Raw genomic sequence first — 27,185 nt, forward strand, 5'->3', positions numbered from 1 at the left:
CTCCGTTCAAAGCCCACGGAAAAGTTTCCTCAAAACAAAAGTGGCTAGCCTAGGTTAGATGAAGCATGTAGATAATGAGTAGGATTTTGTGTTTTCACATGCAAACGTGATTGCTTTTGATTAAAAACGCTTCATCTGCCTTCCCAATGAAAACTAGTTTGAAAATTCAAACATATATTTGATGGGAAAGAGATGTTGTATGTTTCTGGGCGATGCACCATGCTGTCTTGTTGACAACATGATAGAACGGCACAGATTATTGTTCGATTTTGCCCGTTCATGTCACTGGCCAATGGGGCCATAGACCAGTGCACCGTTGCTCAGGTTAATATAACTCCCTCATTCGCACTGGTTTATCAACGTTGAAATGAGCTGATTCTCTTTCCATACTCCTTTCGACACACCCACACCATATTGTGCTGCAGCTACCCATACTTGAGAATAACCACCACAGAGGTGGGCTTGGAGAGAGAACCCGAGGTCGTTGATCAGTGTCCAAACACAGCTAGTTAAATGCCATGAGTTGTGAGTGTGCGTTTAAACATAGGATCCTTATTTCATTTCACAGAATCTCTATGCTTCATTTACTCGCTAGCTGTTCCCTTGGTCTGCTGAGTATCACCCACCAATAAAGGCAAGGAGTGCAGAGTAAGAAACAGGATGATTTCTGATGATTTGGATTGAAGGGAAACAGTCTACAATGGGGCCTGTACCTTTCCTCTGTGTACTATATAGCGGAGTTGTACATATTCTCTGAATAAGTTTGACATTGATAGTATTGGATCAGTATCATCATATTGTCTCTCTGACCCAGTCCATGACCCATACTGACCTGCAACAGGAGGTGGTACTTGAGGATCCTCTGCACTGGCTTCAGCAGGTAGGTCTCCAGGGGCAGGGAGTGGCACAGGGTGGTCTGCCTCTCCTGGAAGAAGCCCACCAGGCTCTTGTTCTTCATGCAGTCCCTCAGAACAGCCACCGAGCTGGGGAAAGAGATCCAGGAGGAGTGGAGGTGGATGTTGGGGGTGGAAGAGGGGGGTCCACAGTAAGACTCATCAGTTGGCTCATCGCTATGCCAGACAGCACTTCATCTCATGGTGAAGTGTACAGTAATGTGTTCAGCGTATGCCACCGGTCCCCCCTTCAGAGGGGCCTCTTTTCTGTCTGAACGCAACTATTTACGCACACTAGAACATTCTGCTTCATTCCCCTTGCTGTCCGACTGTGATGTCTTTCTTAGGCAAAAGCTCAGATATTTGTTAACAGCATCTTTTCGGGGTTGAGCTACGAACGTGGTCTTTTTTAAGACATCCGTGGATGAATGCACACAGCTCAGGTACAGGGTCACGGCACCGTTGACATCTCATAACAAATCTAATTCGGTTCTCTGTGACAGACTCATGAAAGGCTGTTTATATAGAGCACATGTAGAACACCACATCTTCATGGTGGCGGGCAGCGATCCAGTGCTATTCAAACATCTGCCAGTCAAATAGTAGTGGCCCGTGAGATTAGAATTGATGTGGCGTGAAAGATGCTGCTTCCAAAAGGCTCGCGATGTGTTTTTTATTTTTACACGCACAATATACTGTAAATTAGCCTGATTGAGCAGTGACCGAATCTTTACCGCGATCATTAAATCAGTCACTGTCGTCTTTCGTTGGATTCACCTAGTTTCACTTGTCTGTCCGACCACTGAGTAGTTCAAGCTAATCAAGACCCTGAGCACGGTTACATGCACACGATAATGTGATTATTGTGGATAGTCGGGTTAACATAATCGTTTGTTCAAAACGTTGACGTGCATTTCAAGAAGAATGATTTCCCTAATAATCCTGTTTACATGACACATCTGAAATCAGGCTAGTGCACAAAATCGCTAACCAAAATAAACGGTCTACCACAGTGGCCATGTTATTTTTTGCGAAGACCTTTTGATTCTGAGTTCGGACATTTGTATGTCAAAACTATTTACAAGATGCATAGGTTCAGTTTTTCAGGACTCACTTCACTGCCGCATAAGAGGGAGGCCCGCGCTACCCGGGGCTGGCACATGGACAGATCAAATACACCGCTGGAACGCTGATTAAGGTGTTTACATGTCCTAATCATTTGAAAGATGGCTCAGAAAATCAGGCGTTTTAATCGGCTCATGCTGACTTCGGTTTTGACCGTACTCCGGTTAAGATCAGCAGAGTGAGGTGTTTACACGACTAATGCCATACTTGACCTACTGCCACAATCAGTTTAATATGGAATTATTACTGGTGCATTATTACTGGTGCATGTAAATGTGCTCAATGTCCATAAAAGTCATTTCCCTTTCACTAATGTCTCTCCACAAAGGATGGTGATTACAACTGTAATTCTTAATTCTCTGTATTCTTATTGAAATAACAAATGAAAATGTGTATATTGAACTTTACTTGTCCACTGTATTAAATTCATTCCATTCTCACCCCAGGTCACTTCACTATAGCTATCATGCAATGATCCAGGTCGAATGACAGCCCCAAGGGCACATCAGTGTAGCGGTGTGTGTGTGTGTGTGGGACTTACTTGGGGTAGTTCATACAGTACAGGGTATATATGTCGAAGGCTTCGCTCTAAACAAGAGAAAGAGAAACCCCCCCAAAAAACGATTACATTAGTGGGGAGAAGAGAGACAGGTGAGAAAGACCAGCGACACCGAGCGTCGGTCTCCATGTTCCCTCTGCTACAAATCACTGTCATCTGAGAGACCCCCTGTGATCATGTGACACCTCTCCTCACACCAGGGTCATTCTCCAGGTCTCACTCAGAAATAAATACTTTGTTTCTATCTCGTAGCAAAACCCCATTCCCTGACTTATGTAAACATGTATTCTCATGCAAGAAACATCTCATCTAAACATCTCATCTCAGAAAGCAAAGGAATGAGAAAATAATTGCATTTTATATTTAAGTAGGTTTAGATAATGGTTCCGTGAGGTCAACTGAATGTTACCTTCCAAAACAGTTGTGTATACATGTATACTTGTCTTCACCACTCAGTCTTACATATGGCCAGCAGGTATAGGGTTTGAGATTCATAGCTTAGCAGATGGTGAATAGTTACAGGCTACAGCTGACTCCATGCAGAGCCAGTGTCTTACTGCACCTAAACTAAGAGCACGTAATGGCCTCATTCCAAGCAGAAACGGTCACATTTGAACTGCGTTTCCCACATTCCACTCCGCGGTAGCGAGGGGCCGTTGTCCTCACACTGTTTAGAGAGGTTAGCCTAGCTCAGAGAAGCATCGCAAAACCCAGAATAACCTTGCCGGTAATGGCTTAATCAAATTTACGCAGCCATCTATAATTGGCCACAACAGTAGCCCAATCAATAGCAGAGAACTATAGCGACCTGCTGGATAAGAGGGTTTGGGCGCCAAAGAGAAAAGTACAGGCTGGAGATGGGACTAAGAATAGGCACCCTTGGATCCTGGACCGCAAATGGGATTCTGGTTCTTGTGTCTTGGTCCGGCTTTGGCAGGGCCAGGCGTGTCAGTCTGGAGCCCCACATATGGAGGCGTAACCCTGGGAGTCAGGGACATAGACGCTGGCCATTCTCCCAGCCGACACAAAGGAGAGCCTGTTTCCCCTGGTTGGTTGGACCCTTCACTGTTCCTGTTTAGTCAGCGGTGGTTCTGTGTCATTACCCAGACGACTAGAGTAGAGCACCATGAGGGTGTGCAGACCCACTCAACTGTAGTGAGCACACGAGTTGAAGGATCACCGCCACCACCGCTTCAGAACCAGAACCAATCACGACATCTCCCTGGTCACGGGCCTGCACACACTCACATAGCCCAAGTACAAACATTTCCTCTGACACACTGCCCAATGTCAGCGGCCCACTTCAAACAGCTGTGGTTCTCTATTTGGCCGAAAACAAAAGTTTGTTTCACACGATCTGCTTGCTTGATATTTTAACAGCGCTCTGCATCCAGAGAACAAAAGAGCTACTGAATACAAGCACCATATTAGCCTACACAGCAAGCCAGTCTTAAGCCATGACCCAACAGGGGCTGGCTGTGACCAACCAATCAGGAAACACTGGTTTAGGTCACCGGAATACCCACCAAAAATGTGCAATGTGAATTTACGGGTTGCTTGTGCTTTATCATAGCAATGTGGTGACTCACCCTCTCAACGAAGCACTCAGCGATGGCTGCTGCATGAGGACTCCTCTCCAGGTCCTCCAGAAGCTCACTGTGAGACAGACAGACAGACAGACAGACAGACAGACAGACAGACAGACAGACAGACAGACAGACAGACAGACAGACAGACAGACAGACAGACAGACAGACAGACAGACAGACAGACAGACAGACAGACAGAGAGAGAGAGAGAGAGAGAGAGAGAGAGAGGTAGGTCAGTTATGGGCCATGAGAACACCAGTGCAGTAATGTAAACTTATCAATGAAACACACAGAGGTCATGGAACTTGTCTACATTCCTGGGACTCATGCTCTACGAATCAGTACAACAGCCCTCAGTCATGATTAAACATATCACTGTCAAATACTGTAACATCCATGTAACAACTACTCATAACACATAACGATGAGCATATAAACTGCTATGTAAAATGGACAGCACAGATATTGCTTGGTAGACACTGTGCAGTGCTTATGAGTGCATGTGAGTTTGTCAAGGCCTAGGACAGTTCATGAGAACTGAGCACCCCCATTTGTTTGGAGACTGTTATTCCGTCTCCACCGAGGCTCTTGGAGCTGGTGTTGAAGACGATCCTGGCAGGGATGGAGCCCAAATCCCAACTCCATTTCCACAAAGGATTCATTTATGTCTCCCCTTCCCATCCTTCCAAACGATCTCCTAAATGCATGCAGATGGGACACATCTAGCCTTGGCTTCACATCAGCCAACCCCAACCAGAACCCCCTTCCAGCTGTCCCACTACCCACCCCCCTCCGCAACCCCCTTCACCTTACAAAGACAGACCTGAATCAGACTGCCTTTAACAGGGGAGAGTGGGTGGGTGTTTGCTTTCAAGGGTCAAATAACCACGTGCACCCATTTCACCTTTGGTCCCGTGCCGCGAGCTCATGCTAGCCTCCTCATCACCATGGAAAGACATCTTATGAAACACATACGCAACCTCTCTCCAGGACCCGGTAACTTTTGATTAACATCCTACTTCGTGTATGTCAGCGGAGGGAGAGAGCGGAGGGTCTCTCTTTTCAGTATCTGAATGAATCAAAATGATCGGTGAAAGATTTTCTTGGCGGGAGAGTGTGGAAAAGGTAAGGAATAGTAGTGAGGAGGGGAGATTTGAGGGAGTGGGGATAGTGATGACGGTTTGAATTCTGACTCCGATTAGGAGAGGATGGAAGTTGACGTAGCTAATGTAATGGCCGTCCCTAGTGTTTACTGGGACATCTCAAAAGGGACAACTAGCCTCACATTCCTGGACAGCATGCTGAAACTGAGGGTGTCGTTCGCCGCGGTCCCATCAGCCCGTATCTGAGGTTACACGACGTGATGAGCAGCCCAGCCACACTCAGTTCATTAGCAAAGCCCAACTTCCCTGCATCTCTGAGAGGCCCTGGGCCGCCGGACTGGCCAGTCTCTCGGGATCCCCCCTCTTCCGAAGGAAAACAGAGAGGCGCTCTGTAAACACCCGGAGTTCGCCTTCATACGGCCGGGGGGTTCAGAGTGAAACCGCAGCCCTTCATTCTTTCGCGTCACTCTCTCCTCCCTCGGAGACGAGGCTTGATTCGCGGCTGCCCTCCGTGGTGAGAGGGCGTCATTAGGGTTTCGGTGGGAAGCAGAGGGGAGTTATGGGTGTTTTTTTTACCAAATGGCCACAGAGCAGGGTGTCTCTGAGTGCCACTGGCCCTGACTGATGTGGGAATCCTGTTGTTGACAGACAAAGACAAAGAGAAAGAGGGAACAAAGAACATGCCACCACGGAGACATTCCCCTCCATCTGCAAGAGCAAAGGGTTTACAACAAGACTACATCTGCAGGGCTGCAGCATGTTTGCAAACTTGTATCCTCACGTTGGATTTCATTAAGGCTTGGCACTTACTAGAAGGGCCTGGTACTTTAAGACAAAAGCCCTGGAATGTATTTGGCTGTCAGGACCTTGGACTTGAGTTATGCTTTGTAACCAACCCTACTAATTACTTTCCCAGCTTTTCATTTTGAAAAACACTCCATCCATAGACATAGACTCCATCCATGCTCCATATTTGAGTTCTGGGGGGGAAAAGTCCAGTTTTAAGTCACGCCTACTGATTTGATCTCCTCGCCGTATGCGCATTGTTCTTCCCTGTGAAATATGACACACAACAATCTGGTATTTGAAGTACGCGCATTTGATCCTCTAAGATCGAGGGTGAACTGTGAGGGGAAAGAGGAGTTTCCTTCAGATGATCCCTTTACAGTCGTATATATTTCACGAGGACTTACAGTCAAACAGGGGAGTCACCTGAGAGGCACACTGTCAATGAACTCACACGCTCCCTCACTTCTCTCTGTTCCGTTCTTTCCACGTCCGTACTTCTGAACCCCTCTTTTCATTGTGTTCATAAGGTAATACCTTCCATACGGCCTGTTCCCCCTTCTCTTTCCCTCCGGTACTCCTCACTTCCCTCCTTCTTCTCCTTTAATAATCATCCCTCTCTCGTGGAGTGCAATCTCTGCATTCGATTTTAAGCACTTGCAGGTCTGTTTTCCTCTTTAGTAACTACACAGTAAGTGCCAGCAACAAAAGCAACAGAGACCTATCTAGATCCCTTCATCAGAGAATGTTTATATGCACTTGAACCTTGCTGGCCTTGTGTTCCCAATCCCATCCCTGAGTATCGTCACACGCTGACTTCACCGCCTCTCTCAAAAGTGAGAACTTCTTTCATGTGACACCACATCCTCAGCAACACCACCCACTCCCACACGAGCCACGGCAGATGAAAGCAGACAGCATGGATCCAGGGCCGTTTAGGGGGATCCCAGCCAGGCAGACTTCTCCGGGTCACAAGGATGACTGTGAAGGGGTGGGTGGCCTGAGCACTCAGACTGTCTCAGTCTGGTCAGGTGCGAGAGGCTGAGGGGTTATGTCTTTCGTGTGGGACTTCATGGGAGCCGTGACCCCAGTCAAGCATGCAGGGGTCACAGGGAGGTCTAAATCACACGTAGTGGAGGAATCTAACCAGGCTTGACTAAACGTCACCGCACACGGGACGCCCCCGGGATATGAGCGATGGGCCCCGGAGCCCAGCCCCTTAATGTACGTTAAACAAGCAACGTGTCTACTCCATGAGAAATGGAAGGAATTAGACACACATAGAAATATAATTACTAGAACAGGGAAACTGTTCTACTTCTATATTTCTATGGTGCCACGCGTCCACATTCCAATAGACTTCAACTCTATGGCACAACTTAAATACCGGCAGTATAGGAAATAGTGGTGGTACACCAAACGGGTAATAAAACCATTATCCACAGTCACTGGAGGTAATTGATCTGTTTATACTGTAACGTCATGCACTATCAATGTGCGCTGTCCATGGCCAGCATTGAAACCCGTGATACTATACAGAACATTTGCTTCTTATTAGGCTTTTTCTTACAGATCCTCTACTTCTCATTATCATTATACAGTACAGCAGCTGCACGCCAAAAAAAAAAAAAAAAAAAAAAAAAGTTCCTTTTGAAAGGTCTATGTTTCTAGTTGAAATTGACTTCGCGTGCGAGTTCGTGGCCTGGCTTCGCACCAGGCCTTAGACAGACACAAGAGATAAATCATGGAACTCAGACAATGCAATTGAACATCTTCATGTGCTGTAGTAAAGTCTCCATCGCTCTCTGTCTCTCCGTTTCTTTGTTTCTGTGTTCCTCACATGCGCTGTATTAGACTACAGAGGATTTCAACGTCTCTGGCAAACTTTCCATATGAGGGATTTGGAACAGAGAGACGAAAGAGAGGATGGACAGAGGTGCTTAGCAAGAGACGGTTAAGCCATCTTGATAAGCTCAGGCCTGACTAATCTCTCTGTCTCTGTGTCTGTCTCTTGGTCTCTCATGATGGGTTGGGTTAGAAAAAGTTACGGGTCACGATTCCACGTATTTGTCACGTATCCATAGAGATAAATCTATATGTGATGCCGGATCCTTTTTCCATGGCAGACTAGACAATTCCAGCACTTCTCTGACTGTCCTAGTGGCCCGTTCAGCCACAGTTTCTACTCAGCCGCGAATCTAATAAAGATGGACAGGATTAACCGCACTAACTACTTGAATAGTACAGAGCACGTCTGTCTGTCCTGGCTGTGCTGTTCGCCAGGCTGTGCCCTGTCTCTCGCCGCGGTGCGGTCGGCTCACAGCAGGGTCCAGAGCTCTAACCCCGGGCTTTGTCCACCGCGGCGGGCCACGGCGAACGACATCCGTATGCTGCCTGGAGAACAGGCCAAGAAAGTAGAAGTAACAACACCAGTGAGGATACAGGGGCTGCATACCACAGCGATGAGGAGATGAGATTTAGGAAAGGCAGAACAAGAGAAAGGACGAGGGAGAAAAGGGTCAAGTTTTTTTCTCTACTTATTGGGGCAAGAAGAGGATAAAGGTGAAGTCTATCCTTGTTTCTCTCTCAGATGAACGCTGCGCTACTTTGAGTGATGAAAAATAGAAAAAGAGAGTTAGCAAAAAAAATGTTTTTCTCCCAGGGAGCCTGTTAGGGAACTGACTGCTCTCATTCTGCTCATTACAAACAAATGTAATTTATGGACTAGCTAGCCCCACGGCAGCGAGCAATGGGGGTAAACCCCTGGCACTGATGCACATACTCTACTGTACTGCAATGAGTTACTCTGCACAGAGCCTGGGGCAGATGGGAGAAATCCCTCACTCTCTCTCTCTCTCTGTGTTTCTTTCTGCAACAGTGAGGCCATTTCCCATGATAACCGGGGGCAGGAAGCCATATTGGATTTGGAGAAGGAGGGGGCAGTTTAGGAGCACTTACTCATGTAGAGGGAGGTATGTAATGAAAAGAGCCGACTTGGCACGGGCATTGAGACTGAAGTGTGAAAACAACAAGTGTCAGCAGGGGGGCAGGGCGAGGAGCGTTGAGGAAATAGGAAAAATATGAGCGGTACTCTTCCCAGGGCTTCACTGGAAGCTGCCGGGAGGCCAAACTCATCCCTGCCATTTCTCCCTACACAACGTTCCCATCACTGAATGAACTGAACTCATGACACGGGAATGATTGACGCTTTTCATTGACACATTCGCTATTCCAGGCAAATAAACAGAAATACCGTACCAATGCATCACTCCTGAAATGGGGAAATTATGAAAATCAGGCTACAGTTAAACAAAGTCCAATCGCTTGGGTTCCAGGAAACATAAATGGATCTCTACTTTCAGTGTAAACAGCAATCTGAAAACATCTAGCTGGAGAGCATCTCAGATACGCTGCCGTGCCACTGTGTACGGAACATCATCTCACACATATAAGCAATCTCAAGCCTCCTCTCTGGTTGTGGAATGTGAAATGCGGTGAGCCATGACTTAAGACGTATACCTTAACCTTGAGAGCTGTTGTGACCATAACTGGGCTCGCTGGATAGTATCACTTATTCCAAGTCTCTCTCGCTGTCTTTTTTATTTTTGCCTGCATCTCTCTCGCTCTTTCTCCCACCCCTCTCTCTCTCTCTATCTCTGTTTCTCTTTCTCTCTATCTCTCTCTGTGTCTGCACATTGTCTGTCTGGTGGAGGCCTGGGGTCTGGGCCAGCCATTGTGTCTGCAGCACATTAAACGGACATCACTGCCACCCAGGCAGCAGCCTGTACTCAAGCTGCCTCGGCAGAGAGAGCGAGAGAGAGAGACAGAGAGCGAGACAGAGAGCGAGAGAGAGCATGGAGCAGAAGAGTGAGAGGACGGAGACAAGTGGAGAAAGGGAGGAGAAAGGAGGGTAGGGTTTAAGGGTAGCTGCAGGAGAGTTCTCACCACCATAGTTGTAGAATTTTACATGAATCAGTGCTGAGTGAAATTGAGCCGAGTAAAATGGAAGAAGTTGCAATTTTTGTTGATGGTAAGTGGTAGTATTGATCACCAATTAGACATTGCACTGGGACGAAAGACGTCGCGTACCTGCAACATTTTCATGGACAGAAGCTACGATCTACACAAAAGCACGAGGACACATGTCATCGACCCCAGTTCAGGGCTGATACAGTCTAACAGCTGTGGCGATCAGTGAGGATGAAGTAGGTCTAACATGTAAGCAGACAGAGAGAACACACACTAACCAACCTGTTGAACTCATAGATGTCCTCAATGTTGCAGAACAGAGTGCTGACTTCCTCCGGCTTGAGCGGCAGGCCCCCACAGTCAATGATGCAACCCAGGTAGTCCTGAGAGAGAGAAGAGAGAGAGAGAGAGAGAGAGATTCATACTTCAAGTTCGTTTGTTTCTGACTTCATAACACAAAATGCCTTAAGCATAGTTGCCCAACAGGACAAAGGTTCCTTCTTCGTCCCTCCCCAGCGTGGTAGCTTTAGATCTTCCAAATGATTCTCTGATAGCTGTCTTACGGTCATTTGTAATTGAATAATCATGAAGGCTTTCTTCGTGAGAAAAAACGGATACTCGAGCCCTACATCAATCCTTACTGTAAACGCACCGAGAAGCCCAAGAAAGCAAACCTGGCAATTAATGCAGTGGTAAAGGCCTCGTTACAATATTTTTCATTTTCCTTTCGTGCTCCTCTCTTTGACCTGGGAAATAAAGCCATGCTCCAGTCTCATGAGTATGATATGCCCCCCCCTCCCCGCCCCCTAAAAACACAGACTAACATCCCCAAGTACTACCACCCACAGGGCACGTTGCTCCGCGAAACCTGGAAGAGAGCATTCCGACCTGGGCCTTAAGAAAGACGGGGGCTTCAAAATGTGTCTGGCCAATCCACAGGCCCAGAGCACACTACTCTCCAAGTCTACCACCTTCAATGTAGTGTTCATTAGTTAGGCTAAAAGACCTTACATAGGCTAGCTGTCAGCACTTTATCAGAGGCCTCCAGGGTCCAATAGTCCCGTAATCAGCATGTTTTTTAAGTGGCCAACAAGCCCATCTGATAAAGCCACATCCTACAGACAACTCTCTCTCCAGATGCCAACCCGATGGAGAAACCACAGAGGATCCCTATCCAGGGTTGCTGTTCATTCTGTTGGTCTGAGTTTAACAGAGAGATCTGAGTAACCGTGAGGGCGGCTGCGGTCCACCCAGAGACCCAGTTACCATTCTGGCCCGCGAGAACGAGCCAACAACAGAAAAACAAAGAGGGGCTAAATTAGGATGAAGCCAATTTAATTGCAAAAATAAACGGGTTTAAATAAGCAAACGGACAAAGTATGCGTGAGAGTACAGGGGGGTGGGAGGTGGGGATGGCAGGGCGTTATGACCAGGAAAGGGGCTTCAATGTACCCTAACCCTGATAGAGCCCGAGCAGAGTGGAGCGCTCCTAGGGTATATTCCTGGATGGTAAAATGTTTTTTTTTTCTTTGTCTCCAGTTGTGTTTGTTTCCAGAGCCACCGGGGTTCTGGGAAAAGCAAACAGGCCGAGGTGGGGCAAAGTGAGACGAAAAATAAGGGGGGCTCCGCCACATTCATCACCTTTTAAAGGCAAGGGAACACTGGCACTGTAATTACTGTCAACTTACAGACAGTCACGGGTGAACAAGAATTCCCCCTCGGGCACACACTTACACACACACACACAGACAGAGAGACAGACACACATACGCAGGCAGGCACACACACACTCCTTTCAGAGGGCAAGGAGGACCCATAGGGAGAAGAGAGGAGGAGAGCAAGAGACAGATGGATGAGTGAGAAGTTGACAGAAGAAGCGAGGAGAAGCCCGGAAAAATGAGGAAGAGACTTCAGGGGGAAATTGAGACATAAGAGGGTTAAACGCAGGAGAGCACAAGAACAGAAAGGACTGAGAAAGAGATACATGTTTCACTGTGAAAGGGAAGAAAGACAGCTAGAATGAAAGCAAGAGAGAGAGAGAGATCGAGAGGCTGGAGCAGCCGGCAGGTTTTGGTCTCTTTGTCTGAGAAACTAGGTCAGAGTTTGGAGAAAGGAGTTTGTCCCTCTGTGCTGCCTGCGAGGGCCCCTCCATCCCCTCCGCATGTGCCCCAAACTGGGGGGTTACAGCCAAGGAGAGGCAAAAAAAACGCTCCGTTCCCCCTAAACCCCCACCCCCCAATTTCCTGTCCTATTTGGCAGGAGTACAACGAGAACGAAAGGGGGCTTCGCTCTCCCTGGCTCTCCCAATTTTCTCTCCACCTTTCTCCTCCTGTGTCTTCCAACATACTGTATACTGCACATTCAAGACCTATATGAGCAAATACATATGGGAGCTCACGCATGCACAAACACGAGAAGGCAAGCTAATAAACTGTTCACACACACACTGACTCCAATCATCATACTTGGTACTTATTACCACTGCAACTTTGACATCATCCCTGGATCAAAACCAGATTTCCATAGCTGTAAAGGCTGAGCCTAACGCACGCTCGAGCCGATAGACATCACATGTGTCAGCAGTCACACAGTCAGCAGTCACACAGTCAGCAGTCTGGGACAACCGACAACTAACTCCATTCCATCAACTCAGATGCCCACAGCTGCGCTCTGTCCCAAATCCCTGTCCCGCATAAATGAATGTATGAACATTTGTTCTGTAAGGCATCCCTGCACAGGCCAGCTCTGTCAAATGCCTGCTCGTTTTACTGGCTCTTAAAAGGCTGAGCTTCAAAAAGGGGGTTACATTTCAGGCATTCTCGAACCTCTAACGCATACCCCACACACCCACCATGATATGTCCTGAATCTCTCTCTCTCTCTCTCTCTCTCTCTCTCTCTCTCTCTCTCTCTCTCTCTCTCTCTCTCTCTCTCTCCTCTCTCTCTCTCCTCTCCTCTCCTCTCCTCTCTCCTCTCCTCTCCTCTCCTCTCCTCTCCTCTCTCTCTCTCTCTCTCTCTCTCTCTCTCACTCTCTCTCTCTCACGCACAGAAGCACATTTACCCCTCCGCTCTCAGCACCGTTCTCCCAGAGCGCTGATTGCATCACCTGCTGATCTCCACCTGCTAATGGGCAGCATTGGCAACGTCCCCCCCCTCTCCACATCAAAGCAGAGGCAGAACCCCTTAACTACACCTTCTTTGCCCGCTATGAGGATAATACAGTGCCACTGCCGTGGCCCACTAACAAGGACTGCGCTCCCCCCCTCTCCTTCTCCGTGGCTGATGCAAGAAAAACAATTAAACATGTTAACCCTCGCAAGGCTGCTGGCCTAGACGGCATACCTAGCCGCGTCCTCAGAGCGTGCGCAGACCAGCTGTTTTTACGGACTTATTCAATTGCTCCCTATCCCAGTCTGTTGTCCCCACATGCTTAAAGATGGGTACCATTGTTCCTGTACCAAAGAAGGCAAAGATAACTGCTTGCATCCCGCACCAACAGGTTCACAAGCTCATCATCAAGCTGGAGGCCCTGTGTCTCGACCCCACCCTGTGAAATGGGGTCCTGGACTTCCTGACGGGCCACCCCCAGGTGGTGAAGGTAAGAAACAACATCTCCACTTGGCTGACCCTCAGTACTGGGGCCCCACAAGGGTGCGTGCTCAGCCCCCTCCTGTACTCCCTGTCCACCCTCGACTGTGTGGCCATGCACGCCTCCAACTCAATCATAAAGTTTGCAGACGACACAGTAGTGGGCTTGATTACCAACAACGACGAGACAGCCTACAGGGATGAGGTGAGGGCACTCGGAGTGTGGTGTCAGGAAAACAACCTCCCACTCAATGTCTACAAAACAAAGGAGATAATCATGGATTTCAGGAAACAGCAGAGGGGGCACCCCCCCTATCCACATCGAAGGGACAGCAGTGGAGAAGGTGGAAAGTTTTATGTTCCTCGGTGTACATATCACCGACAAACTGAAATGGTCCACACACACAGACAGCATGGTGAAGAAGCCTCAGGAGGCTGAAGAAATTTGGCTTGTCACCCAAAACCCTGACAAACTTTTACAGATGCACAATCGAGAGCATCCTATCGGGCTGTATCACAGCCTGGTACGGCAACTGCCGTACCAGGGGGTGGTGCGGTCTACACAACGCATCACCCGGGGCAAACTACCTGCCCTCAAGGACACCTACAACACCCGATGTCACAGGAGGCCAAAAAGATCATCAAGGATAACAACCACCCAAGACACAGACTGTTCAGCCCGCTAACATCCAGAAAGCGAGGTCAGTACAGGTGCATCAAAGCAGGGACCGAGAGACTGAAAAACAGCTTCTATCTCAAGGCCATCAGTTTTATTTCCTTTGTTTTGTCGTTATTTAGTATGGTCAGGGCGTGAGTTGGGGTGGGCAGTCTATGTTTGTTTTTCTATGATTTTGGGATTTCTATGTTTCGGCCTAGTATGGTTCTCAATCAGAGGCAGGTGTCATTAGTTGTCTCTGATTGAGAATCTTACTTAGGTAGCCTGGGTTTCACTGTTTGTTTGTGGGTGATTGTCTATGTTAGTTGCTTGTGTCAGCACAGTTCTCATTATAGCTTCACGGTCGTTATTTCGTTTATTGTTTTGTATAGTTTGTATTCAGTGTTCAGTGCTTTCTTTTATTAAAAAAATCATCATGAACACATACCACGCTGCATTTTGGTCCGCTTCATACGACGATCGTGACAATCAGACTGCTAAACAGCATTCACTAACTCAGAGATGATGCTGCCTACATTGAGACCCAATCACTGGCCACTTTAATAAATGGACCACTAGTCACTTTAAACAATGCCACTTTAATCATGTTTACATATCTTACATTACTCATATCACATGTACATACTGTATATTATACTGTATATTATACCATCTATTGCACCTTGCCTATGCTACTCGGCTATCGCTCATCCATATACTTATATGTACATATTCTCATTCACCCCTTTAGATTTGTGTGTATTAGACAGGGCTTTCATAATTCCTGTGCTTAGCGGAGCAGAGCTGTTGTGAAGGAAGTTGTCAGGGAAGTGAGTTTGTGTTTAGACAGGACCTCACGCCCTCACCTACTGTCAATCAGTCACGTCAATGCGGAGCTATACAGAGCTCTCTGCATTGTTACAATATTTGAGAGGCGCACGAAGATGCATTACAGAGGTTGATTTGGCCTCTGCATGCATTCGTGCGCTCCACAATAGCTTCACACCCTCCATATGAAACCTCCGACCACATTTTTGGATCAAGAATAAATTGGCTTTTACCCTAACTGCTACCCTACATGTAAACGTCAAACTAACCTTAAACGAGGAAAAGAGTTCTTAATTACTTTTTCAAGGGAGTGCTGGCCTCCCATAAAATTAGCCATTAAAGTGATGTCACTTCCTTTAAGACTGTCTTTCTTCTGTTTTCCTCCTCAGTCCCGTAGAGAGACTCCTGATTCCTGACCTGTCTTAATACCCTTTTGTGACTAGGGGGCAGTATTTTCATTTTTGGAAAAATAACATTCCCGTAGTAAACGGGATATTTTGTCAGGACAAGATGCTAGAATATGCATATAATTGACAGCTTAGGATAGAAAACACTCTAAAGTTTCCAAAATTGTAAAAATATTGTCTGTGAATATAACAGAACTGATATTGCAGGCGAAAGCCTGAGAAAAATCCAATCCGGAAGTGACTCATCTTTTGAAAGCTCTTGCGTTCCAATGCGTCCCTATTGAGCAGTGAATGGGCTATCAACCAGATTACTTTTTCTCCGTATTCCCCAAGGTGTCTACAGCATTGTGAAGTAGTTTTACGCATTTATGTTGAAGAATACCCGTAAGCGGCTACATTGCACAACTGGTCACCTGATGGCTCCCAGAGTGATTATTGCGTAAAATACAGAGGTAGACATTATTCCAATCGGTCCTACTGAAAAACCAATTGTCCCGGTGGATATATTATCGAATAGATATTTGAAAAACACCTTGAGGATTGATTATAAACAACATTTGCCATGTTTCTGTCGATATTATGGTGCTAATTTGGAATATTTTTCGGCGTTTTCGTGACTGCAATTTCCGGGGGATTTCTCAGCCAAACGTGAAGAAGAAACGGAGCTATTTCGCCTACAAAAATAATATTTTTGGAAAAAAAGGAACATTGGCTATCTAACTGGGAGTCTCGTGAGTGAAAACATCCAAAGCTCATCAAAGGTAAACTATTTAATTTGATTGATTTCTGATTTCCGTGACCAAGTTACCTGCTGCTAGCTGGACAAAATGCTATGCTAGGCTATCGATAAACTTACACAAATGCTTGTCTAGCTTTGGCTGTAAAGCATATTTTGAAAATCTGAGATGACAGGGTGATTAACAAAAGGCTAAGCTGTGTCTCAATATATTTCACTTGTGATATCATGAATAGGAATATTTTCTAGGAATATTTATGTCCGTTGCGTTATGCTAATTAGTGGCAGTCGATGATTACGTTCCCGGACCCGGGATGGGGAGTTACTAGAGGCCACAGCTAAATCCATCCGCTTCCAAGGGCAATATGATAAAAGTGTTGACGGCCGTCCACTCAGAGGGCCCCTGACTAAAAAACCCCACTCTGTTCCTTATCAAACTAATTCTCCCTCTGTGTGTATGTGTGTGTGTGTGTGTGTGTGTGTGTGTGTGTGTGTGTGTGTGTGTGTGTGTGTGTGTGTGTGTGTGTGTGTGTGTGTGTGTGTGTGTGTGTGTGTGTGAGAGAGAGAGAGAGATCAGTCACAGACTCCTCATTGTCGCAGGCCAGCTGACCCTATCGGATAAGAGTGTGAAACACTCTTTTGAAGTAATGACTTGGATTTACTGCTGCTTTCATCCTGTGCCATGCCCTCCTCTTGCCCTCCTCGTGTTCCACCTGGGCCACTGATGGATGGAGCTACAGAGGCACAAGGGGAGGCCAGACAGGGCTCCAAGATGGCCACCGAACGAAGAGGGGATGAAAGCATTGTTCACATTTTACTAATAGAAGCTGGTGGGAGAGTCGAGGAGTTCCTCGTCGGAAAGGGGTTGAAAAACTGCTGACACAACTACATTATCCATGAGTTCCAGTTTCACTATAGACATTAGGCATTGTGCTATTTCCAATTCAGAAATAATCAACTCAATATGTATACTGTAAACTGTATACATGCCAATATGTAAACCATATGATGATCATGTTAAACCCTATTCTTTCCATGTCAATATGGTACCAAGTACCAGGAATGAAGAGGTAATGCTGACCTCAGACCAGTAGCAGCAGCAGGCCAGAGTATAGAGAGGAGACACACTGACTGTACTGAGGACAGGAGGAGAGGAAAGGAGAGTGGTTTGGAGGTGAGCGTTTCTTTCTTACCTCTACGATGCTCTTCAGGTCCCTCACGTATGCCTGCTCTGTCTCCACTATCTCCAGCGCCACCCTCTCCAAGCGAGACAGCTTGGGCAGGGACGCGGCGGTGGCAGGGTTTACCCCCGCTGGGAGTTGGGAGAGAGGAGTGAGGTCCAGGCTGATGTCGGAGCCGTTGCGCTGCGGCGAGGAAGGGTAGGCAGGCACGGCCCCGTAGGGCAGCGAGGAGGAAGAGGAAGAGTGTCCGTCCTGCAGGGAGACGGAGGAGGCAGAGGAGCTGAGGCTGGCCGTGCGGTCGCTGTCCGAGCACACCGTGTTGACCGAGGTGCAGCTCCCGCGGGAGGCGCGCTCCGACGAGGTCATCCTACCCACAATGCTGCTCAGGGAGGACACGGAGGAGGGGCGCTTGGCAGCTGGGTGAGGGGAGAAGGGAGAAGATGGAGAGAAAAGGAGGAGGCGGTCAATGTCATGTCAACATAAATCAACACAAACTACTCCAACCAACCAACCAACCAAACAACCAACCACGCAGGACTGTTTTAACAGGCTTTTCTTGGATCACTTTCACACTTCGCTGAAGTCTATTAAAAGAAATCAGTTCAAATGACCAGGTTGGGCTGCCAGCAGCAGTTGGGAAATTGGTTGACACAGGTGCTAGAACACTTTGCCTTCTTCTTTTGGGGAAGAATTAGACAAAATACTTACAGTACAGCTACAACACTAATATGTAGGTTGGTTTCTGCCATGAAGGTCAGAGCAGGCTGACTGAACAGCTTACTTTGTGTTCCTCTGAACATGACCACAAAGCTGCCATGCAGGAAACAAGGGGTGTCAAAAAAAAGGTATAATTACGAGAAAACCTTCTCTTTTTTTCACAGTTTGGTTGCTACAATCTCGCTGTCAATCTTCTTGTTCTGGCAACCTCCTGCACTTTTGTGCAAAAACACACAAAGCCAATTCAGAGCTAACAGGAAACAGAGAGACCAATTTCCTCCCCCAAGCTTGATCTGCCGGTTGGTGGACTAAATTCGGTGAGGCCCCAGTGACCCCCTTTATTAGGACCATCTCAGCGTTGTCAGGCAAGGCCAATTGAACACAGGAAACAGAACACTAGACAGGGAAAGGTTCTGTCTGCAATCAAACAATTTGAGAGAAAATAGACTGGTTGTCATGGTAAATGAGCATGAAATAAGCCCAGGCTACGAAGAAATAGTTTCATTGTGTCGAGCGTAAAATGTAGAACTGGTGGTGCTACAATGGTTGCCCACTTTAGAAAGGGAGGGCCAACCGAGAGGAACAATCCATCACTTCCTGCGGCATAATGGTTCAGTTTAAAGGACTGGTACATGCCCTCTCTCGCTCACGAAACTTTACATGACGACAACAAAAACAACAACTCCTTATTTAGATACTGTATGCCATCAACAACAGAATCCAGGGCCACTGTTTTCTTCTTAACGTGTTACCCGAATCCCACCATGTAATCAGGAATCCCTTGTTTGTCTGTGACCGAGGTGTGTATCTCCATCTATCAGACGCTTCATTTAACCATTAGCTGTTGCAGGGATTCACTGTGGTTTCCTTGCTCGAGGACATTCACATACGATTCTAAAGCATTTTGGCAGAATGAATTGTCTGAATTTGATTTAAGTAAACTCATGAGCTGCTTGAAGGGCAGTGTTTATCTACGTTGGGCTGATTCCAAGAAAAGCAGTAGAATGACTCCAGTCTTATATGGATGGAAAATGACTTGGCTTCAGTAGAGAAAATAGAGAAAGACAACAGAATATGCCCTCCAGCTTAACATAGATGTGAATGCTTGACTGGGGGTAATCTCCATTTAGTAAGATGCCGGGTGAGACTCCTTGTGCACGTGTGCATGAAAAAAAATCGTATCACTTCAGGAAACAAAAATATCAATTATGATAAACTATCCTATTAAAGTCAATTTTATTATAATCAAGGATTCATTAACTTTTAAAAAATTGGTTTGTTTTTACAATCGGTTAAAAGGAGGTCAAACAGCCCTTATTCTATAAACACACTGGATATTTATGTTAAGACACTTGACTGCAAAAGGGCAGATGCATCGTTACCAATAATTATATAGAAAAATGATATAATCAGTATAATTGCTCCAAAATATTACTATACTTTCTAATTGCTGACATTTTACACAATGAATCTTAGTGGTTTTCCATGGAGAGTGTCCAAAGTTTAATTTTCAACCTCACGGCTGCCCAATTGGGAATTACCTTATTTGAGGCTAACACAGACTATAAACTTGCAATATGTGTATATGGATAGAGTTTCCATGGTCATAAGTCAAATCACTGCATTACGCAGTGCTATATTGCTCTCGTCAAAGCTGATACCTGACCCATTGTCTTTATCCTCTCCCTGGAGCCTGGGCGGCCGCTGTCGTTTTCCAACACTCCCATTCAGAAAAACGAACACTCTTAGAAATAAAGATGCTATCTGGAACCTAAAAGAGTTCTTCAGCTGTCCCTATAGGAGAAGCCTTTTGAAAACCGTTTTGCTTCCAGACAGAACCCTTTTGGGAGAGTTCTACCTGGAACCAAAAAGGGTTCTCCTATGGGAACAGCCGGAGGAACCTTTTGGAACCCTTTAATCAAGGCTGAGTAGGATTTTGTTGATTCAACTAATCCTCTTTTACACAGTAATGTCAACGTAATCAAATATTTTGGGGGAAAACTGGCAATTGAGTCATGAGAGTAGAATGGATTCAACTCAAGAGACCCATGTGGGCTCAAGTGGAACATTCAGGAAGATTTTTCTACACTGACGTATCACCAAAGCTGCTCCACAGTAGGTATATACAATCGCAGTATTTTCCCTGGCGTCAAAATGTTTAAGACAGCCCACCAAAACACAGACGTGGGCTGAGATGAGATCAGAGAAAAGGTCGGAGAGGGAGCCCAAAGGTCTGGAGTGGATACTCTGAGTAATACTCTAAATAATACTGCCACAATCAGGGTTAAACATGTTAACATTATTGTACTAATGCAGGATATATGGCCAAAGCCATATCTGAGGTGACCAGTCCTGTGCACACTAACCTACCCAACAGTCATAGTAGTTAAACTCACCAAAGAAAGAAACTTCCCTTTTTCAGGACCCTGTCCTTCAAAGATAATTCGTAAAAATCCAAACAACTTCACAGATCTTCATTGTAGAGGGTTTAAACACTGTTTCCCATGCTTGTTCAATGAACTATAAACAATTAATGAACATGCACCTGTGGAACGGTCGTTAAGGCAGTAACAGCTTACAGATGGTAGGCAATTAAGATCACAGTTATGAAAGCTTAGGACACTAAAGAGGCCTTTCTACTGACTCTGAAAAACACCTAAATAAAGATGCCCAGGGTCCCTGCTCATCTGCGTAAACGTGCCTTAGGCATGCTACAAGGAGGCATGAGGACTGCAGATGTGGCCAGGGCAATAAATTGCAATGTGCGTACTGTGAGACGCCTAAGACAGCGCTACAGGGAGACAGGATGGACAGCTGATCATCCTCGCAGTGGCAGAACGCGTGTAACAACACCTGCACAGGATCGGTACATCTGAACATCACACCTGCGGGACAGGTACAGGATGGCAACAACAACTGCCCGAGTAACACCAGGAACGCACAATCCCTCCATCAGTGCTCAGAGAGGCTGGACTGAGGGCTTATAGACCAGTTGTAAGGCAGGTCCTCACCAGACATCACCGGCAACAACGTCGCCTATTGGCATAAACCCACCGTCGCTGGATCAGACAGGACTGGCAAAAAGTGCTCTTCACTGACGTTTCACCAGGGGTGATGGTTGGATTCGTGTTTATCGTTGAAGGAATGAGCGTTACACTGAGGCCTGTACTCTGGAATGGGATCGATTTGGAGGTGGAGGGTCCGTCATGGTCTGGGGCGGTGTGTCTCAGCATCATCAGACTGAGCTTGTTGTCATTGCAGGCAATCTCAACGTTGTGCGTTACAGGGAAGACATCCTCCTCCCTCATGTGGTACCCTTCCTGCAGGCTCATCATGCCATGACCCTCCAGCATGACAATGCCACCAGCCATACTGCTCATTCTGTGCGTGTTTTCCTGCAAGACAGGAATGTCAGTGTTCTGCCATGGCCAGCGAAGAGCCCGGATCTCAATCCCATTGAGCATGTCTGGGACCTGTTGGATCGGAGGGTGAGGGGCAGGGCCATTACCCCCAGAAATGTCTGGGAACCTGCAGGTGCCTTGGTGGAAGTGTGGGATAACATCTCAAAGCAAGAACTGGCAAATCTATTGCAGTCCATGAGGAGGAGATGCACTGCAGTACTTAATACATCTGGTGACCACACCAGATACTGACTGTTACTTTTGATTTGGACCCCTCCCCCCTTTGTTCAGGGACACATTATTCCATTTCTGTTAGTCACATGTCTGTGGAACTTGTTCAGTTTATGTCTCAGTTGTTGAATCTTGTTATGTTCATACAAATATTTACACATGTTAAGTTTGCTGAAAATAAACGCAGTTGACAGTGAGAACACATGTATTTTTAGCTGAGTTTATGTACAGCAGTTTATTTGTTTCAGCTGCCATTTCCCTAGTATTTGTTAAGACATTATTTTGCAGAAACGGGTCATTTCTGGTACAGTATATAACAATTAAACACAGTATTGCTAAACTACCTGCTACAAACTGGTACGCAGCGGAGCTTGTTGTAATTCCATAAAAACAAGAATGAGCTATTATGTCATAATTGTGTAATTACAATTGACCATGGAACCAGAAAGTCAAATCAGGTAAATATCACTGTAAAATAAAGCATAACCACACTGGTCAGTGGAGGCCTTGAACAGTCTACTATTTCCATTTATCCAGTAATGGTCCAATGAGGGCTAAGGACAGCCCTACTAACTCAATCACCAGTGCTAAAAGTCTCCTGCAGTGCCAAACAGGGGCATGCCTTCATCTACTGACGGTTATAATCTATTAGAGACCTACTCCAGCAAACAGCAACAGTCCCCTACCTGCTAAAGAGTGAGCTCAGCCTCTCCCTTGGCCTCCAGAACGCATGAGGTCAGCCTGTTGAAACTACGGGATCCAAAACCACAGCCATGTCCCTATCAAAGAGTAATTCACCACACTGCTGCTGCTACAGTCCCATACAGGCAGAGTTCTCAGACCACTGACCAGCCAGCTCCACACCCCACACTGAACCCTCTGGCCTGGATCCACCGCCCGCCCGCCGTTCAACCAAACTCAGTTACGTCAACCACACTCTAACTCAACTAACAGTTATTACAATTGATCGTTTTTTCCCCCCAGACAGCACACCTCCATCTCACCTCGTTCATCTGGCAATGGCCTCTCTTAGAGCACTTTGTGAGTCTGACTTTGTACAGACTACAGAGACCACAGAGACTACAGAGACAGGAACTGTCATTGTTAGCAAGAGACATGCAGAGTGTGTGTGTGAGAGAGAGAGAGAGAGAGGAGAGAGAGAGAGAGAGAGAGAGAGAGAGAGAGAGAGAGAGAGAGAGAGAAGGAGAGAGAGAGAGAGAGAGAGAGAGAAGGAGAGAGAGAGAGAGAGAGAGAGAGAGAGAGAGAGAGAGAGAGAGAGAGAGAGAGAGAGAGAGGAGAGAGAGAGAGAGAGAGAGAGAGAGAGAGAGAGAGAAGGAGAGAGAGAGAGAGAGAGAGAGAGAGAGAGAGAGAGAGAGAGAGAGAGAGAGAGAGAGAGAGAGAGAGAGAGAGAGAGAGAAAGAAGAGAGAGAGAGAGAGAGAGAGAGAAGGAGAGAGAGAGAGAGAGAGAGAGAGAGAGAGAGAGAGAGAGAGAGAGAGAGAGAGAGAGAGAGAGAGAGAGAGAGAAGAGAGAGAGAGAGAGAGAGAGAGAGAGGAGAGAGAGAGAGAGAGAGAGAAGGAGAGAGAGAGAGAGAGAAAGAAGGAGAGAGAGAGAGAGAGAGAGAAGGAGAGAGAGAGAGAGAGAGAGAGAGAGAGAGAGAGAGAGAAGGAGAGAGAGAGAGAGAGAGAAGGAGAGAGAGAGAGAGAGAGAGAGAGAGAGAGAGAGAGAGAGAGAGAGAGAGATTTGTTTTGTTTTTTTATGTGTATTTTTTTCCAGTTTTAGTACACCTCAGGGTGCAAGCCAATGATGAAGCAAGGGCAGAGAGAAGGCGAAAGCTTGGCACAGTTGCTATTTTCTGCTCTTTCTGAAACAGAAAAAAAGCTCTGGACCCCGCAGAGAAAACCAAAAGGACATGCTGGCTTTTCATGTTGCGTTCACCTTATTTGGTGTTTTGGAATACTGATTATTTGGGGGAGTTTCAAGTCGGTGTGTGTGTCAAAGACGGCCTTTGAGAAAGAGAAGGTAAACAGATGACATAGTTTAGGGGAGAGATGGTCCTCTGCTCGCTGATATAACAGAACAGCCTGTGTGTGTTGAACGAGGCCTGCACCTGACAACCCATCAGAGGATGGGGTTGGAACCAAAACACACCGTTTTTAGCTGAGCACGCTTGACTTCGGTGCAGTTGCTAGGGGCGACAGGGGAAAAGTGCAAATGAGCTCAGTGAGAGACGTGTTAGTTGGACTTTCAAGGGTCATTAGCAGATTCCAACAGCATTGCTCTCTGTTTGGTGTTTTAGGCTGGGTTTCTGTATAGCACTTTGTGACATCTGCTGATGTAAAAATGAATTTGATTGATTGATCAGCAACAACAAACTTGTAGGGAGTCACCCTGGTCCCTGCCTCGCTGACTAACCACAAACTGGCCAAGTCACGCTGACCTAGTGCTCCCAGGGCCACACAGTAGCTCTCTTGTCCTCTGGCTCAGTCTCTGTGAGATGTTGTTTGACCAAAAGTGCCGTGGGCTGCCTGGTGGGCCTCCACTGGGCTCCGCGAGTAAGACGAACAAGCACGCTGTGTTTCTTTGTGCTAATCTAGATGAAACTCACTGGGCATTCTGCAAAACAAACATTCTCACTTGAGCTAAATACACCTGAGGGACAGGCAGTCAGTGAAGGATAATGCTTTAGACGGGACAAATTAGTGAGGAGAATGTAACTGTAACCTGAAAGAAAACATCATATAAGGAGACCCCCTGAAGTGAGTGAAACTCTAGTGGACCCCTTAGTGACTAAAAGGCTTTCCTGTTTAAATAAAAAATGAAAACACAAATGTCTTCTTTTTTTTTTTTTTTTTTACTATAAAAGCAGTATAATATAATGTTACTGCATTATGTGAAACAGTATTTTCTATGTTGGAATAAATGACCGTGCAATGCAGTAACAATAAATCCCAGAAATGTTATCTTGTGACCCTTCACAATGCCGGGCCAAAGCTAGGCCACTCTAAGGCCTTCCCAACTTCCCTATGTTTACAGAGGACTTTCCAATGAGAAGTGAACACCCTTATACAATCCAAATTGTCTGTGCATTTCCACAACATTTTCAGTCATGATTGACTCCGCTAATATAAGCACTCTCTTTGTTGGGAAAAACTGGGGTTTGGAAGGGGGACAAACTAAGGCCTAAATATAGTCACGCTCAGTGCCCTCCCATGGTCTCTCCACTTCCCTCTCGTCAATTTGACAATTTGGAGATTTTGTCATTTGTATGCTAACCGGACACCCTTATCTTGGGCGTGCTCTGTAGCCTATTTGTCGTGTATAATCATACGTGCAGAGAGAGATTTCGTCTCTTTTTACCCCTAAACATTGTTCAACGAAACATACAGCATACAGATCACGCAGTCTAATTCCACACCCTTAACAAGAGCTCCAGTGTTACACCAACAATCAGCCTTGGTGGCTCTTCATGTTGCTCTCTCATTAATGAGTTCTTTCCATCCCTATCATTAAAGATGCACTCTCAAACGTTTGTGTCATTTTCAGCCAATCGTTTTGAAAGTGGTGCTCACGAGCCAAAGGGGGGTCCCCGTTTTTGGTGCACTATGTCATCCATTTCGTGTAATATGCTGCGAATTTCGCAATTCGTATGATTTCATACAAATTTTGCAATTGGTGTGATATGTTATGAATCCAATTCGTTACACATGTATTGTGCTTAAGATCCCAGAGTGCATCTTTTACCATATTGTAGCTACAGTGCGAACCTGCTACGGTAACAATAACAAAACAAGGTAAACACATTGACCCTGTGATTTTACATTGACATGGAGCATATTAAAACATCTGAGGTTGAATAGAATACTCTGACGTTAAAACAACAATAGCGTCACAGGTGTGAGAGTATCAGTGTTGACCTCTGACCTTGGTTGCTGGGCTTTCTCTGGCTGCCTCGGCCCGCCCCCTCAGGCATGGTGTGATGGTATCGCAGGAAGTGGAAACCTGCAAAAGGGCAATCAACCGAAACATCACAAAAGAAATGAGCAAAATACAGTTGTCATTGCGCAACATAGGACATACTGTAGGGTAGACAACACTGCGAAGAAAGCATGGTTTTTCTATCCGTTGCCCAAAAGAGAGTGTGTACCTAAGTAAATCTGACCTGGACCCCCATTTACAGTGTACTTTCATTTTGATGGGACTGTCACGCCCTGGCCATAGAGAGGCTTTTATTCTCTATTTTGGTTCAGGGTGTGACTAGGGTGGGCATGCTATGTTCCTTTTTCTATGTTTTTGTATTTCTTTGTTGTTGGCCGGGTATGGTTCTCAATCAGGGACAGCTGTCTATTGTTGTCTCTGATTGAGAACCATACTTAGGTAGCTCTTGCCCACATGGGTTTTGTGGGTAGTTGCTTAATGTTTTTGTGTCTGCACCAGACAGAACTGTTTCGGTTGTTCTCGTCGTCGTTGTTGTTTTGTTAATCAGTGTTCAGTTCCATTAATAAAAGGATGAACACGTACCACGCTGCACCTTGGTCCTCACCTTCTTCCTCCAACAGCCGTTACAGGACTATAACAAGGTCTCTGCAATGTGCACTAGCAGAGAATGTGTTCTTTCACCATTCATCGCTTCCAGGTGGCTGTTTTCCACCAGTTGTACAGCACACACAGTGGATGTTCCATGGATACATTCTCTCTACTGGTTGGGTGACACTGCTGAGGCCTCTTAAACAAAGACACGGAACAAATACCTGAGAAAGTACCAGAGTTGCAAGAGCTTCGAATTCAGAAAGGCCTTTTCTCCGGCTACATTTCCAGTCCAGTGAACCCCACTCTTTGGTTTAGACAGAGCGAAGCCAAACGCGATCTTTATCAGCGCCGAAGTGCCTTCCGCACCTTTCACTCAAAGAGGAAGGTGTAGAAAGGGAGAGGGGAGGGGGAGGGGGGGAGACAGCAGAACTTGGAGCTAAAGCAATTAAAAGGCTGAAACGTGAACGTTGCTGTTTGGGAAATAGGAAGGGAGGAGGAAGGCAGACACTGCCGCGTGGAAGAATTATTTTCTCTTTCTCCATACACACACAAACATAATTTATGTCATGTTTGGCTGTGAGACAAGAATGTACTCTTCTCTGGTTCTATAGCAGTGTGTTGAGTATGTGCTGTGGAGGCAGGGGACCAGGGCTGTGGTGCCGGCGGTCTTTAGGAGCAATGTTCAAGTTCCACGTTTTAATGTCACGGGCACAAGTACAGTGAAATGCCATTTTTCTTGCAAGCTCTAAACCCAATAATGCCTCAAATTAATATCAATGTTGTACTAAAAATAACACAAGGTAGAACAAAAACACACAACAAATAATAAGAAGAACACGAGAAAGTAAGAAGTTATATAAAGGATCATTTCCAGTACCATATTTACAATG

The 27,185-nt window shown here is 46.3% G+C and overlaps 1 protein-coding gene across 2 annotated transcripts in view; it reads right to left on the bottom strand.

Moving 5' to 3' along the window:
• plekhg2 (pleckstrin homology domain containing, family G (with RhoGef domain) member 2) overlaps nt 1–27,185 on the bottom strand; it is a 54,238-nt gene that overhangs the window by 12,422 nt on the left and 14,631 nt on the right. Inside the window, exons 2-7 of one of the 2 annotated variants that reach the window (XM_024444617.2) lie at nt 25,690–25,767; nt 17,431–17,834; nt 10,307–10,407; nt 4,167–4,233; nt 2,560–2,606; nt 833–983 (exon numbers count right to left, since the gene is read on the bottom strand). In XM_024444617.2, the coding sequence (XP_024300385.2) occupies nt 833–983; nt 2,560–2,606; nt 4,167–4,233; nt 10,307–10,407; nt 17,431–17,834; nt 25,690–25,738 (819 nt within the window). In that variant the 5' untranslated portion in view covers nt 25,739–25,767. The remainder of the gene's footprint in view (nt 1–832; nt 984–2,559; nt 2,607–4,166; nt 4,234–10,306; nt 10,408–17,430; nt 17,835–25,689; nt 25,768–27,185) is intronic. The other variant, XM_024444618.2, reaches the window with a different exon arrangement.

This window comes from Oncorhynchus tshawytscha, linkage group LG14 (genome assembly GCF_018296145.1).
Source record: "Oncorhynchus tshawytscha isolate Ot180627B linkage group LG14, Otsh_v2.0, whole genome shotgun sequence".
NCBI lineage: Eukaryota > Metazoa > Chordata > Actinopteri > Salmoniformes > Salmonidae > Oncorhynchus > Oncorhynchus tshawytscha.